General features: G+C 48.6%; 1 protein-coding gene and 1 non-coding gene across 2 annotated transcripts in view; both read right to left on the reverse strand.

Annotated features, from left to right (window-relative positions):
* Positions 1-1,191: 1,191 nt before the first annotated feature.
* Positions 1,192-1,263, reverse strand: Trnaq-uug (transfer RNA glutamine (anticodon UUG)). The gene has a single exon. It is a non-coding gene; the product is annotated as a tRNA-Gln (tRNA).
* Positions 1,264-7,081: 5,818 nt separating this feature from the next.
* B4galnt2 (beta-1,4-N-acetyl-galactosaminyltransferase 2) overlaps positions 7,082-15,837 on the reverse strand; it is a 36,043-nt gene continuing 27,287 nt past the window's right edge. The window contains exons 6-11 of the mRNA XM_051182768.1: positions 15,149-15,329; positions 12,535-12,621; positions 9,978-10,165; positions 9,371-9,511; positions 7,922-8,141; positions 7,082-7,414 (exon numbers count right to left, since the gene is read on the reverse strand). Coding sequence (XP_051038725.1) covers positions 7,209-7,414; positions 7,922-8,141; positions 9,371-9,511; positions 9,978-10,165; positions 12,535-12,621; positions 15,149-15,329 — 1,023 coding nt within the window. The 3' untranslated portion in view covers positions 7,082-7,208. The remainder of the gene's footprint in view (positions 7,415-7,921; positions 8,142-9,370; positions 9,512-9,977; positions 10,166-12,534; positions 12,622-15,148; positions 15,330-15,837) is intronic.

Consider the following 15,837-nt stretch of genomic DNA (forward strand, 5'->3'; position numbering starts at 1 on the left):
TCCTTTCCCGTACTCTGTTGTGCCAACTTTTTATTATTACTTACATTTTCTTTTTATGACGCCTTTGTTATTGACTACTGTCCATGAAGGTGGGGCTATGTTTAGGTTCTCTATCCATGTTTATCCATCCGGATATTATCTTAATTTCTTTAGCATACAGTTGACAAGCAGTTTATTCTCTGGTAGCGCAAGTCCTCCCTCCTCTCATGCCTAGATATTTTTTGAGGCCGGGATGGCTCATCCCAACTGCTCCATTCAGACGTTTTAAAAGATGCGTGGGGTCGGCCCGGGAAGAGGCGTGCTCTGAGGATTAACGCGAGAGGGAAGCGAGGCTCCTTTTTGTTTCCATGGCATCCTCCCAAGGGCAGTAATCTATAGCACGGTGCCAATCACTCTGTAGGGAGACCATAATGCGTCAGCAGGCTCCCTCGTCATTTACCCTACAGGGAAACACACACCTCAAAACCCAGATATGAGCCCGAAGAGGATGATATTCCCTACGCTTGTCTTCTACCCTATCGTAGAGGCACGTCCTTTCCCGCTGGTCCCACGCACACGCTGCTGCAGGAGCGATTCCTGTCCTCCGCTTTGGAGAAACACCCCACGGAAGGTGAAAAACGATCCTGACCAGCTGTCCGCTGACTACGGGACTGTTGTCTAATTGAAAAACAAACCGAGTGAGCAACGCTTAAGACCAAAACACGGGTCTCTGACCCGCAAACACAAGCCTCCGGGGACCACTCGCTTGTGACCAATCAGAGGTTCCCTGGCGTCACTTGCCCGCCCCCTGGCCCTGTCCGGCCACTTCATTCGCCCCTCACAAAGCAATCCTGCCGCGCGTTCTGTACACTAGCCAATCAGAGAATATAGGGCGGGGCCTTCCAGGCGCATTGATAGGGGCCGGACGCCTGGAGAGCCTCGGGAGCTTTCGGGTTCTTTCGTTTTCCCCTTCAGGGTAAAGTTATGTTCAGTCTTCCTTCAACACGTTTATTTTTCCGCCTGACTCGGCGCGCGTGCGCAGTGCCACCCAGCCCCGGCCGTTCCTGAAAATGTAAGCGTGTTGAACCCGGGGAGGGAAGCTGAACGATCGTCCTGCAGGTCAGTGCATTCTCCCGTCCAGCCTTGAGTACGTTGCTCCTTCCTACAGGCCCCAAAACAAGGATTGTAAGGCCAAAACAAAAAAAGTCAGTGAGGTCCCACCGAGATTTGAACTCGGATCGCTGGATTCAAAGTCCAGAGTGCTAACCATTACACCATGGGACCTGCTGGCGGCTTTATGCGCCCGGCAGCTTTCTCAAGCCACATGACGTTGGGCAACCTTTCCTAAGCTTCGCTACGCTTGGCTTGGGCCCCTTGGCCAATGGCCACCATGGCGGGTAAACAGAACCTACAGGATCCCCACGTCCCTATGAGTTCCAAACGTTCCTGGGCCCGAGTGTCACTGCTTCCGGTGCTCCTCCAGGGGTCGCGGCCGGCCCTTGCCTCCGAGTCCTGGGCAGTGGCGAGGAGTCTGGAGAAAGCGCCTGGGACCGGGCAGCAGGTTCGGCTCACTCAGGCTGTGCTTTCCACTTGTTTACTGTGTTTTTATTAGGAGGACGGTGGCGAGGGCGCTTTGGCCCAACGGAGAAGGACGCGGACTAGCTCATGGTGGCACAGCCGTTCAAACCCCGGACGCACTGGGATGCAAACCCGGGGTACTGGAGAGAGCGCCCCACCTGGTTGCGGCAGCCGGCGCTCCGAGCAGTGCAATTTATCCGTACTCACCGATGGTCCGGGGCTTCCAGTTCTGCGCTTCTAAAGCCCGGACTGCGGAAACTTCTTCCGAAGTAGATCCAGAACCCCCCCCCCCCCCAAAAAAAAAAAAAAAAGAAAGAAAGAGACACTTCACGGGGCTCTCTGTGTTTCCCTGACTCTAAATGTGTTTCTACAGGACAGTCTAGCAACAGTTTACGTCTCATTTGACTCAGCAATTTCCCTGTATGCTAGTGGACATCCATCTGTACCAGGAGGCTCTTGACTATATATTGTTTATTATAATGCAGTGAGAATTGGCAAAATAAACAATGCTTACAAGAGTTTTTTTTTTTTTTTTTTAAAAACAGGACTGGATTTAGGATCCAGAGACTGAGGCCCAGAAGCCAGAGATTTTAGAACAGGGTCCAATTCCTGTAGTGTCCATGACATCCATTGACCTCAGGGCAGTAGGGCATCCATTCCATGTCCTCCTGTTCCTTAGGTGACATGCCAATCAAACTGGTCTTGCTGGGTTCTTGGTTGGCTCAGTCCCTTGGCTTCTTGGCCACTTTCCTGAGCTTGTTTTGTCCACCCACTTCTAGTGCTATGAGTTATTCATTACCCTTCTGATAAGTTCCTCCGCCATATAAAATATGAATTCCCTGCATGCCATCAAGAACATGGTTAGCCCAAGACCAAAAATCTCTGTTGGCAACAGTTTGACAGTTGTCTCTGGGGAGTGAATGCATAAGAACTTTTGTAGCTGGGTGGAGGCAGAGGCAGGTGGATCTCTTGAGTTCGAGGGAGTTTCAGGACAGCCAGGGCTACACAGAGAAAGCCTGTCTTAAATAAATAAATGGAAAAGAAAAAAAGTTTGTTAACTCTTGCATATTATCAGAAGAAACACCAAAGGTTGTCTGTTTTGAGAAATAAAGAAATTCTATCTTGAGCTTGTTAGGGAGTTAGCTTCCTTCAAGGTTGAGCCTGAACACCAGACAGTTCCAGACCTCAGTTTGCCTGCTTATTTCATTCTTACAAAGGCCCTGTGAGCTGGACATGATGGTGCACGCCTTTAACCCCAGCACTCTGGGGGCACAGGCAGAATGATCTCTGTGAGTTCCAGGACAGCTAGGGCTACATAGACGGAGCTGCTCCCCCCACAAAGAAAGGGGTTCCATGACTCATAGAGGACACATTAGCACAGTCATTCTCTCTCCCCTTTCCATTCTTCCTCTCCAGGGTTTCACTGTGTAGTTCCCCTGCCTCCCAACTCACTATGATCAGAGATCAAAGGCATTGTCAGTCATCACAACTGGCCTCCATGGTTTCTCAAGAGCTGCTGTAGGGCAGGCTCATATCCCTACAGGGTATAAGTGACAGTTCCTTCTGTGTTTACAAGGGTGACAGTGACTCCACCCTTCTATCCCCACTGCTCCCTGCTCTGGTTTATCCTTTGCATTCTCTCTACCTTCTTTCTTAGCTTAATCTCAGCTCAACTGAAACCCCCTTTCCTGCATCCTCCGGTGGTGGATGGCATGAAGGGATGCTTCCCTTGTCTATGACTGGGGTTCAGTTTTTTTTCACCCATTCGTTCACTCCATTTGGTATGGCTGGGGATTTTCAGAATAGGCTCTGGGGCTTGCTAGTCTTTAAATGTGGCTGGTGTCTTACCAGAATTGGGTCACTGAATCACTTGCTGTGGACAAAGGAGTACCCAAAGGAAGAAATGGTTCCGTTTTGTGCTCAGAGACCCTTAATATCACCCTGTTATGTGACACTACCTTTGGGAAGATGTGAACAAATGTCTACTCACCCTAATTAGGGAACCAGTGACAAACCAAAATAAGGATACCACCAAGTCCAGGGTGGTGAACCAATGAGTTTTATTGGGGTTACTTACCCAAGTAATGGTGAGGAGTTACCGTAAGAGCAAAAATGGCTCAGAAGAGCTGCAGCACGAAAGCTCACCATGCCACAAAAGCCACAAACCTAGAGCCCCCTGTACACCCTCTACAGTTAGAGAATGTCTGTTTCAGGCAGCTCAGCTTGTCCAAGAGTGCAGCAGTCCATACAGCTTATATATACTTGGGAAGGAGGGGCCTTGTGTGTCTGGTGAGTTTCAGGGACTTCCTGAAAGCCTTTGAGTTGACTGGAATGTTTCACAGCCCATTAGAACATACTGTGTTCCTAAGGATGAAGGGTTACGGGATCATAGCCAATTCTACCAAAGCTCCATCTTGACTTTTTCCTGGAGAAGTAGTTCTGGACCTTGAAGTAGAGATGAGATTGTCCTTGAGTATGGCAATGATAACCCCAATAAAATGGATGCCATTACAGTTGCTGTGAGTATGCCTGGGGTTACAAGCTGGCAGCCATGCCTTGCTTTGCAATGCAGTAATCTGAACCCAATCCTCATGCTTGGATAGCAAGCACTTTAGCTTCCCGGCTGTTTCCCCAGCCCCTGATTTGAGTTTTGGCTTTGTTTTGAAAAAGAAAAAAAAAAGTTCACTGTATACCACTGGCTGGCAGATCTGTGACTTCAAGGCTGGGCTTAAAGGCCTGAACCACAACTAACTGGTGTGTTCCACCCCCTTCATCCTCCTGTCTACCAGCCTTGATCAATAATTACCTCAGAAAGCAAAAAACAAAGTGTAAGTGTATTCAGAGTGTCCAAAATTTGCCTTAAGGGTAAATTGAAGTAAATGTGAAATTTAAAATTAGCATTAATTTTCATGGTTTTGGAGTTATTTTTATGCTAGAATATTCTATAATATTTATCTGTTTTAATATTCCATTATAATATAAAAATTTATAATGAACAAGTATCATACTTAAAAGTCAAGATTTCAAAGCTTAAAATCAAGCCAGAAATGGTGGCTCACACCTGATCTTGCAGCACTGAGAGATGGAGGCAGGAGGTTTACCATGAGTTTGAGGCCATTCAGATCTACAAAGTGAGTTCTAGGCCAGGCCATCCCAACAAAATAAAATCAGAATTACTTGGTTAACATTTCTCCAGTCAGTCATATGTGTATGTGCCCATGTGTATGCAGGAGCCCTTGGAGGTTGGAAGAGGGTTCCAGTCCCCTGGAACTGGAGTTATTGGGATTACAGACAGACGTGACTCATCATGTGGGTACTGGGAACCAAACCTAGGTCTCTGTAAGAGTAGTAATCACTCTGAAGCACTGAGATATCTCTTCAGCTCTCTATTCACTCATTTAAAGGCAGGCTTTCACATAGCCCAGGCTGGCCTTTTGGGTTCTGGGATTACAACTGTGCACCATAACATCTGGCTTTGAATAACTATTTTAATTCGACTTTTTGGAAAATTAAATGACGGCAATGTTGGCATTACGAAACCGAAGGCTGGGGCACAATGACAGTGTAAAGCTTACTTGTATATGGAACGATTCCCACTGTCATGCTAGTCAGCTGCTCATGATTTGCTAAAGCTAAATTTTGTTGCCATCTGACAGGAACGTACCAGAAATGGCTCAAGTTAAGTTTCAGTTATGCTTGGAGGTAGTGAAAGCGTACACTGTCTACCTTTGTTTGCAGCTGATTTGTTAAAGAATTTTTCAGGTCAGTATGTTATATAGCTATATGATTCTTTATTAGGTCTTTGGGAGTTTCACATAGTGCACCGCAATCCTGTTCACCTCCCAGTACCTCCATATCCACCCCTCACCCGTGAAACATTCCCATCAGAACCCCCACCCAAATCACTTAAAAACAACACAACACAAACAAAAGACCCACCTCTCTCCTCCGTCTTCCCAACACTTCTTCATTCATCCTAGTTGCATTGGGAGCTGCAGTACACCTTTTTGTCCAATCAGCCCTTCGCCCCCGCCCAAATGTTCATTGCAGTGGTGTGGTTCAAGGCCTCTGGCACACCATCATCACTGGATCCTCCCTGAAACTTCTCTTACACGTTGTTGCTGAGTCATGCATATCCTGCAGGACCAGCTCCCTTCATGAATTCCACTAAGTCTAAGATGGGGTAGATGTTAGGGAGGGCCAACCCAATAGCTGAGCTGGTCTCTCTGGGCCACTGGGACCACCCTGCTCAAGCAAGAGGCCGAGCCAGCTTTCCTAGGCCCATGCCTTTGAGCCAGCTCTCCCACACACATGGTGTCCTGAGAGGCACCTGGGGGGGGGCGGGGCCAGCTCTCCTGCTGTGTGTCCAGGGAGGGGAGGGGTAGGGCCAGCTATCTCAGGGTGGGGCCAGCTCAACCTGGCCCTCAAATTTCAACAAGCATGGTTCTTATGACTCCCTGTGGCAATACCAGCCACAGACATCACCACCATCAGTAGCAGTAGGTACTCGGATCCAGATATGACCCTTAGGAGCAGCTTGGTTCCAGATGTCACCACGGCCTCTGGCAGTGCAGACCACCCAGATCAGCATGACCCTCAAAAACCAACATGGCCACAGGTTGCAGCCAAGATCCCAGGCACCTGTGTGGCCATTGGTGTTGCCAGGGGCCACAGACATCAGCATAGACCCCGGCTGTGGTAGGACCACAGTCAGGTCAGTTTTCATTTAATGTTGCCTGAATACACAGTGAATAAAGAAGTTACATTGTGCTTCCTAGTATGACTGGTCCAGCCCTGCTGTGCACTCATACCACCTCCACCCCAGCTGCAGTACTGATGTCCATCTGAAGCATTCAGCTGCCAGTAGCCCTGACCACCGCACTGCAGTCTGAACCACGCTGCAAGGGCACTGGCTGTTCATGTGGATCCACTCTACACAAGAGAGCCAGACAAAATGTGTGGACAATGGTGATGCTAGAAACGATGTTTCTGAGCACACCATTTCATCTTGGAGTGTGTGTTTGAAACAGGGTCTCTCTATGTAGCTCTGGCTATCCCAGAGTTCATTACGTAGACCAGGCTGGCTTTGGACTCCCAGAAATCTGCCTGCCTCTGCTTCCTGAGTGCTGTCATTAAAAGCGTATGCCATTGTCTACTTGAATTTTTACATTTATTTATGGCATGTGGGAAGGAGGGCCACACGCCCACGGAGGTCAGAGGACAGGATGTCAGTCACTGTTCCCCTTCCACCACGAGTGTCTCAAGGACTCAAACTCAGACTTGGCAGCAAGGGCTCTACCCACTGAACATCCTGATGCTTCCAGCAGCCATTCTCTTGATGGAGGGTACCAATCAACATCTTCCTTATCATGAGCTCAGATGAGTGAACTGAGTTGTTCTCTGTGCAGGTGCTTCATAGATGGGAGGGCATCCTGTGTTTAATAACCGTTGTCGTTCCTACTGCCCTGATCAGGACAGAATAACTCAGGACAGAATAACTCAGTAATTGAGCTGTTCATATCTCCTCGATTGGTTTGCTCCCTGCTCCTCTTGTTAGGAGTCTTTCTTTGGTATCCCTAATGGCCAGTCCTACTATTTTTGTTGCCCAAGCCAATCTGTTTTGTTTATTGAGTTTCCTGTTCCTTGCACCTTTAAGTGGAGCACTGAAGATGGTTCTTGAAGTAGTGGAGAGCTAGCTTGAATTGGACCTGAGCATTGGTGTTGGCCCGGTACGTGCTGTAAGACTTCTCCATGGCAGCCACCTCTGGATTGTTCCATGGTGCGCGTGATTGGTGCTGTACAGCCACATCTGGGCAGGAGCCCACCGACAGGGTCCCCAGCCCATCAACAAAGAACTCTGCAAAGAGAGGAGGAATGAGGGGCAGGGCTGCAGCCAGCCAGGCTTCCCCACCCACACCTGAGAGCACCTGGTTCCTAACCACAGGCAAGCCCTGCACCTCCAGGGAATGCTGGAGTTGGAAAGGAAGACACAGATCACCCTGTGTCTCAGTTAGGAGTGTGGACAGAGGGACCATTGAGTTCCATTAAATGTGGGCTCTGGAGTGGAAGCTGCTGCAGCGGGGAGGGGCAGTCACCAGGGGCAGTTTTGGTGACGAAGTCTTTCTAGGACAAGAATGTGAAGCAGGGGCTGGAAACGTAAAGGACAGAGCTTCAGGAAAGGAAGTGGGGTGTCTCAAACGGGCAGAGGCAGCCTAGGGGAGACACAGAGAAGCAAGTGTGGCAGGAGGGACCATGAGCTCCATAGTCTGGGGAGAAAGGGAAAGGAGATCCCTGGTATAGCAAGACGGGGTTTCCAAGGCGGACCCCTTCCCCACTCCCTGCATCACCCCTCCGAGCCTCCCACCTGAATGAGCCACGCGTTGCAGGCGGGGATCAAAACCAACTCTTCGGAGTTGCTCTGTGTGAGCCAAGAAGAAGTTTACAACACCGCTGGTTACCACACATCTGGGGAAGCCATCGAGGGCCCGGAACCCTCCGTGCCTCTGGTGAAGACAGTCCCCGGTCTCACTCTGTTCCAACAACAGCTTGAACTGGAACGAATTTCCCTGCACACTGCCGCCCACCTAGTCAGCAAACAGAAACCTGGGTCTGAGCAGGGTCAGAAATCACCCGTCTAGGAAGCCTCTCTGGACATCCTCTAATAATAGAAGTTGTACTCGATGGAGCCCGTTTAATCCCAGCACTCGGGAGGCAGAGGCAGGTGGATGTCAGTGAGTTTGAGGCCAGTCTGCTCTACAGTTTGAGTTCCAGGGCAGGCTCCAAAGCTTCAGAGAAAACCTGTCTTGGGGGAGGAGGAAAAGGAGAAGTTATACTCTATGTATCTAGCTAAAGGACCCTCAGTGACTCTGTCACGTGGCCACAGCTTTTCCCACACTGGTGCTGGGTCCTTGGGATTACTGAATGATACCAATCTCCACATGCAGGCACATATGCACAAATGTGCATACACACACACACACACACACACACACACACACACACTTGCTTTGTAGCTGATGCTGGTCTTGAACTCCCATCATCCTGCTTCCACCTTCCAAGAGCTGGGATCATAGGCATGCACTACCACATGCAGCCAATATTTATATCTTTAGGGTTTGTTGTTGTTGTCTTTGAAAACAGGGTCTTCCTCTGTAGGTCAGGCTGGCCTTCAGTTCACAGAGATCCTCCTGCCTCTGCCTCCTCAGTACTGGGAATAAAGGTGTGTGCCCAATTGTATTTTTATATTTAAAACAGACGTGTGGGGTGTGTGTGTGTGGAGAGATGGCTCAGAGCTTAAGAGCACTTGTTCTTGCAGAGGACCTGAGTCCAGCACCCACATGGCAGCTCACACCCATCTGTAACTCCAGTTCCAGGGATTGTAACATCTTCTTCCAGCCTCTGTGGGTACCACGCACAGTCATGGTGCACAGATATAGATGCAGGCAAAACAACTCTATACATAAAATAAAAATAAATCAATCTAAAAGAGAATTTTAAAAAATGTTGTGACCAAAAGAGAACACACTTCTCTTAAGCCTCATGCAGTCCAAGAAAAGAATTAGAAATGATGTATAAACACGCTGTTTTAAAAAACAGAACAATTGCGAACTTTGTAGTGTATGGTAGAAAACTGCTCAAAGAAAGCAATGGAGGAGTCAAATCTGAACTCTCCCGCTCTGGCGCCTACTTTGAGCCCCTCTCCTGCTTCATCCTTCCCTCTTCTCCTCCCTCAGACACCAACATTCCCATTCTTTCTCCATTCCTCTTCATCACTACAGATTGCGGCCAGCTGAGCTCAGCCAGTGTCCCTTACCACATCCAGTTCAGTTTTCTCCAGGACATCCACCAGCACCTCAATCTTGGTCTTGTTGTTGAAGAGAAAGTCATCGTCCACCCAGAGGACATATTTAGTGGTCACCTGTGAGATGGCTAGGTTCCTACCAGCAAACCAGCCCTGCAAGTGGCATGGGGTGGGATCAGCAGTTGTCATCTGCGGGGTAGGGCTTCCTGAACTCCCAATGGTCAAGTTGCCCCCACCATGGGTATAGTTGGAATCTGTGGGGATTCCATAGTTCAGACAAGGCTGACAACTCCTGACTCGAGCATCCACATCTCAGAGAAGCGTGGCAGGGACAGTGATTTTCTGGATTCAGAGAGCGAGACAATGAGTAGAAAGTCTCATCTCAGTTTCCTTCTACTTGCTGGGAGATATGGATTTGGGGAACATCTGCTACCAACAATATCCTTCCCTCTTCTACCCTTGGGTGAAGATGGGAGGGAAAGAGGGAGGAGGGGAAGCAGGCAAGAGGGAAGCCTAGCTTAGGCATAATTACAGGGAACAAAAGTCTGTTGTTACCCCTACACACCGCAATCAGATGTCAGCTCCCGTAAGTCACCTACAAGAACCCCGGGGGACATACCTTCCCAAAGGGCATGAGGTAATACTCCACATAGTCATCTTTAATTTCCATGGGCTCCTTGCTGTCATCGGCCACAATCATGGTTAAGTCTGGGTAATATTTTCGAATACTCTGCAGCAGGATCTTAAGCTTGTGAGGACGGAGGAATGTCTTGGTGGCAATGGTCACCAGGTTCCTGAGCTTCCTCTCTAGAGAAAAATTTAAAAGTGGATGCTGAAACCCAACTCTGGATTTGCTTTGTTTTGTTTTCTACCAGGCCAGGGATTCAACTTGGGGCTCATGCATGCTAAGCAAACATTCAACAGCTGAGCTACACTCCTGACATCTGATGTCTTCTTTCTCCTCTGACTTTTCAGCACTGCGGAGAGTTTGTCAGCTGCACTGGGAAACAAAGACATTATATGTATACTGGCAGTCTTTCTTTGGACTGCCAGCTCCCAAATAATGACATAGAGACTTTTTTTATTAATTATAAAAGCTAGTCCTTAGTGTAGGCTTTTTCCCAACTAGCTCTTAAAACTTAAATTAACCTGTTTCCATTAAATCATGTTCTGCCATGTGGCTTGTTCCCTCAGTACCATAAGTCTGATTTCCTCTGCATTTGACTGTTGAACTCCCCCCCACACACACACATTCTTCTGCCAACTTCCTCTCTCTCCCCAGAAATCCCACCTATGTTCTCCTGCCTAGCTATTGGCCATTCAGCTCTTTATTAAATCAATCAGAAGGTGTCCTATACAGGTGAGGTACAACAGTGACAAACCTTCACACCGTGTGTTCAAATATCCCTCAACATTATAAGGTTACCCAACTTGGTGAAATCTTTTCATCCCTGGTTGGCTTTGCCATACCAGTTTCCTGATCTCTGGACTCTTCATTTTCTGTTGTCTGTTGGCAACCCCCTGTGTCCTGCTTCCGTCTTAATAACAGAAGTCACGAAAGGGGTTCTAGACAAAAGGTTCAGACCCCAGGAAGAGGCAGAGGCAGGTGGATCTTTGTGAGATCAAGGCCAGCCTGGTCTACAGATAGAGTTCCAGGACATCTAGGGCTGTTACACAGAGAACCCCTGTCTAGAAAAAACAAAAACAAACAAACAAATCAATGGAAATAGAAGGAAGAAAGACAGGTTCTTACCCTCAGACACCTGTCACACATCAGCCTGCATGGCAGTGCTAAAATGTTCTTAAAATCAGGAGCAAACATAAAATTCCAGCACTTGGGGAAATGAGGCAGGAAGCTCAGAAGTTCAAGAACACTCTCATTCTCAACTCTATACATAGTTTGAGCTCACCCTGGGGCACACAAGACCTTGTCTCAAAAAAGGGCCGAGGTGACTGGAGAGATGTCTTAACAGTTAGGAGCACACACTCTTCTTGCCCAGGACCAGAGTTTGGTTCCCACCACCTGTATCACCTACACCTCCAGCTCTAAAGAGATCCAACCTCTGGCCCATACACAAGTGAGGGTGTGCACACACGCATTAAAAATAATTGAAACCGTCTGGAGAGATGGCTCAGTGGTTAAGAGCACTGGATGCTCTTCCAGAGGTCCTGAGTCCAATTCCCGGCACCCATGTGGTGGCTCACAGCCATCTATAATTGGATCTGATGCCCTCTTCTGGCATAAAGTCGTACATGCAGATAGAGCACTAATACACATAAAGTAACTAAATGAATTTTTAAAAAATAATTAAAGTGAATTATAAGGAAAGAGTGATCCCTCTGTCTTAGTTACTTTTCTTTTGCTGTGAAGAGACACCATGGCCAGGGCAACTAAGACATAAATCATTTAATTGGGGGCTTGCTTACATTTTTGGAAAGTGAACCCATGACTGTAGAAGTTTGAATGTATTTGCCCTATAAGCTTACAGGGAGTGACACTATTGGGAGGCGTGGCTTTGTTGCAGTGGATATGACCTTATTGGAGGACGGGTGTCACTGTGGAGGTGGACTTTGAGATCTCATATATGCTCAAGCCACACCCAGGATCTCAGTTCACTTCCTGTTGCCTGTGTAAGATGTACATCTCTCAGCTATATCTCCAGCAGCATGTCTGCCTGCAACCACATGATGACAACGGACCAAACTTCTGAACTGTAAGCCACCCAAACAGACTAAACTTCTGAACTGTAAGCCACCCAAATGGACTAAACTTCTGAACTGTAAGCCACCCAAACGGACCAAACTTCTGAACTGTAAGCCACCCAATTAAACATTTTGCCATGATCAAGATGTCTCTTCACAGCAATAGAAACCCTAACTAAGACAACGACCACCATGACTGGGAACACGACAACAGTCAGTCAGGCGTGGCACTAAGAAGTAGCTGAGAGCTTACATCATATTCACAAGTGAGGGCAGAAGAAGGTGAGACTGGGTCTGGCATGCACTTTTGCAGCCCCAAAGCCCACTCCCATTGACACACCTCCCCCAACAATGGCCACACCTCTAATCCTTCCCAAAATGTTCCACCACCTAGGGACCAAGCATTCATTCAAAGAGCTTTGAACTTCACCCAGCCTAACGCGATCCTCAGGCCCCAAAGACAAGAGCCTTACCAGGTCCAGGGTCATACAACTTGGGTACAACAGGTTGGTTGATGGTCACTGGAAACTTGGCCACTGAGGACTTGGACTCCAAACTCACTGGAAGGAAAAGAAAGGTAAGAAGAACCCAGGCAGTGTGAGATCTGATACGATTCTGCTGCCCTGAGAAAGAGTCCTGGATGGGAGGAGACCGAGGACCCGTGCTGCAGGCTGGACATCCTGGCTCCTGCCTGTGCATTCCAGGGGCAACCTGCTGTAGGGACACGCTGCTGGAACAGGCTGGAGACTCAAGAATCTGGATTAAGTTAGACTCTGCCATGATCTTTCTAAAAGTAGTCCCTCCACCAGATTCTCCAATGACAAAACCAGGACAGCAATATCCACTGCACCTTACTGCACAGGGCCCTTTTCTGAAGGGAGATGCTTTAAAAATCTGAAGGTGGGAGGATGTGCCCTATAGCTTTGGAGAATAATCTAGAACATCTAATCCTCCTGGTTCCACCTCCCAAGTGCTAGGGTTTTAGGCATAGCATGTTTATGCCTGGTTTTATGTGGTGCTGGGGATCAAACTCAGGGCTCTGCATGCTAGACCAGTCCTCTACCAACTAAGCTAAACTGTTATTTGCTCATCACTCCCACCGCCATCACTGTGCTATGCAAGCTACTCAAAAAGGGGGGTGGTGGAGGGAGGGATGCTTTTAACTGATACAAATAGAAACAGAGCTGGGCGGTGATGGTGCATGCCCTTAATCCCAGCACTGAGAGTTAGAGGCAGGTGGATCTCTGTGAGTTCAAGACTGGCCTGGTCTACAAGAGCTAGTTCCAGGACAGGCTCCAAAGCCACAGAGAAACCCTGTCTCCAAAAACAAAAAAAAAACAAAACAAAACAAAAAAAAAAAAATAGAAATGGGGGCTATCTTTGGGGTCACAAGATTTTTCTCCCAGGAGTTTTTTGTAATGAGACAAAGGAAATTGGGTACAACTGGGTACATTCTTTTCATGAGTGCTCAGGACAAGATACTGATGCACAAGCTGGTTGGGCTGGTTGGGCTGGTTGCCTCCTCAATAGAAGCTGAGGCAGAGGGGTCATCAAAATGGCTCAATAGGTAAAGGTGCTTGCTGCCAAATCTGGTGACCTGAGTTTGATCCCTGGGACTCACGCAGCAGAAGGAGAGAACCAACTCCTACAAGGTGTCCTCTGACTTCCATATGCCCCCTGTGGTATGTCCGAGGCCCCCAACAAACAACTGAATGGAATTTAAATAAATAAATGAATGTAAAAGTTGCAGGGATCCCCAGCCATCTGCCCTCTGTGTCTGTGGCTGGGATCAGCAGGTGCTGCTGGGACAACACGTCATGCTTTGGGTTCCAAAGGTGCTGCAGGCTCAGCTGCACAGGTCCTAATGCAGCACCCGGGGCCACAAAAGAAGATCGAGAAAGGCCATGAGCAACTTTCCGAGCAGTCATCAAGGCTCCTTTGAAATGCTCTAAAACTGGCTTTAGATTTCCCCTCTGCCAAAACTTAGGCATGGCTCTCTCCCCAGTTCACAATGAAAACAAACCAAAACGGAAAAACAAAACAGCAGAGAATGGCTGACAGAACTAGACAAGGTTAGCCAGGCATAGTGACGTATGCCTGTAGTCTCACCCAGCATTATGGAGGCTGAGGTATAGGAGTTGAGAATTTGAGGCTAGCCCAGGGTATGCAACAAGATCCTGCCTCCACTAATGGACAGGCATACAAACAAACAAAAAATAAGCCGAGTGCGGTGGTACACACCTGTTATCACAAAACTTGGGAAATGAGGGCAGGAAGATGTAGAGTTCAAGACCAGCCAGCCACAACCACATAAGGGAGTTTGGGATATCCCTGGCTACACGAGGGCCTGTCTCAAGAAACAAGGCTGGGGATGTAACTCAGTTGGTAGAGTGTCTGTGTACCACCCAGGAAGGCCTGGCTTTGATCCCCAGTGCTGCATGGACCTTACTTGGAGGTGCATGCCTATCATCCCAGCATTCAGGAGGTGGAAACAGGACAGGCACACGTTCACATGTATAGGTACAGGCCAGTGTGATGACACTGGGGGATGGAGGCCTTGGGAACTAAGGTCCGATGGGAAGTGTTCAGGTCCCTGTGGGCATGCATGCCTTTAAGGTGCAGCAAGGCCCCCGCCCCATCTCTTCTGTTCCCGTTTGCTTCCTAGCTGTGAGCTGAGAGGGTCCCCCCTATCATACAGCTCCCCATACTACGCTTCCTCACCACTAGCCAATAGCAAAAGGGCCAGGTCACCATGGACTGGAACCTCCAAACCCATGAGCCACAGTAACCCTTTCCTTCTCTGTGTTATCTCAGGTGTCAGCTACAGTGACAGACGCTGGCTTGGTGTCTGCCATGCACAAGGCAAGCAGTGTCAGTGACCATTCTCAAGGCACTCCATGGGGTCAGTGGCAACAAGAGGACACTATTGGGTACCTTAAGTAGGAAGGTAAGTGTCTAGGCTTGGAATCTGGCACATAGGAAGAATCTTTGGAGCCTGCTGGCTTCCTGGAGGAGGAAGGTTCTGAGAGGGATTGATGCTGTGTGCCAGCCTCCTCAGCATTTTGCAGGCAGAAGACAGACTCTCACCCATGTCCACCTTGTGGAGCTGGTACACTGTGCTGGTATATGTAACATGCTGAAGGGCGAATTCCAGGAGCTTCCGGTTACTGGTGGAAATGGTCAGCTGCTTCTGGCCTCTTCCCTGCACCACATTGTCTGGGATGTCAGCAAGGGTGTTTAGTGTCCCCAGAGATGCTCTTAGGGTGACCTGGGGGTGGCATTAAGAGTACTCATATTATTGTGCAGCTATCAGTTAGTCCTATCCACTTCTAGAGGCGCTATACCCATCTCACTGTAACTCCCTATTCTCCCACCCTCTGAACCCTGAGTCTAAGTGCCATGGATGGGAGAAAAACCCATTCACAGGAAAGGCAAGTACCCAGGATGGCCAGCAGGGGACAGGGCACCCAGAATGGAGAAATCCATCAGGAGCTAGGACAGGAAAAGGTTAGCTATAAGGGAGTAGATGCTTCAGCTAAGGCCCTATCCTCACCCCCAAGACCTAGACACTCATGGGTTGTAGGACTCATTCCTGAAAACATCTTTATCTTTGGGTTTACGGACATAGCTCTTCAAGACCTCTAGATTATTTCTTCTTCTTCCTCCTCCTCCTATGCCCCCTCCCCTTTCCCCCATCTCCTTCTCCTCTCCCACATCCTCCCTCTGAGGTGTCTATGTTGCCCAGACCAGCCTTGAAACTCTGCCTCCTGCCACTA

The sequence above is a fragment of the Phodopus roborovskii genome, unplaced genomic scaffold (genome assembly GCF_943737965.1).
Source record: "Phodopus roborovskii unplaced genomic scaffold, PHOROB, whole genome shotgun sequence".
Taxonomy (NCBI): domain Eukaryota; kingdom Metazoa; phylum Chordata; class Mammalia; order Rodentia; family Cricetidae; genus Phodopus; species Phodopus roborovskii.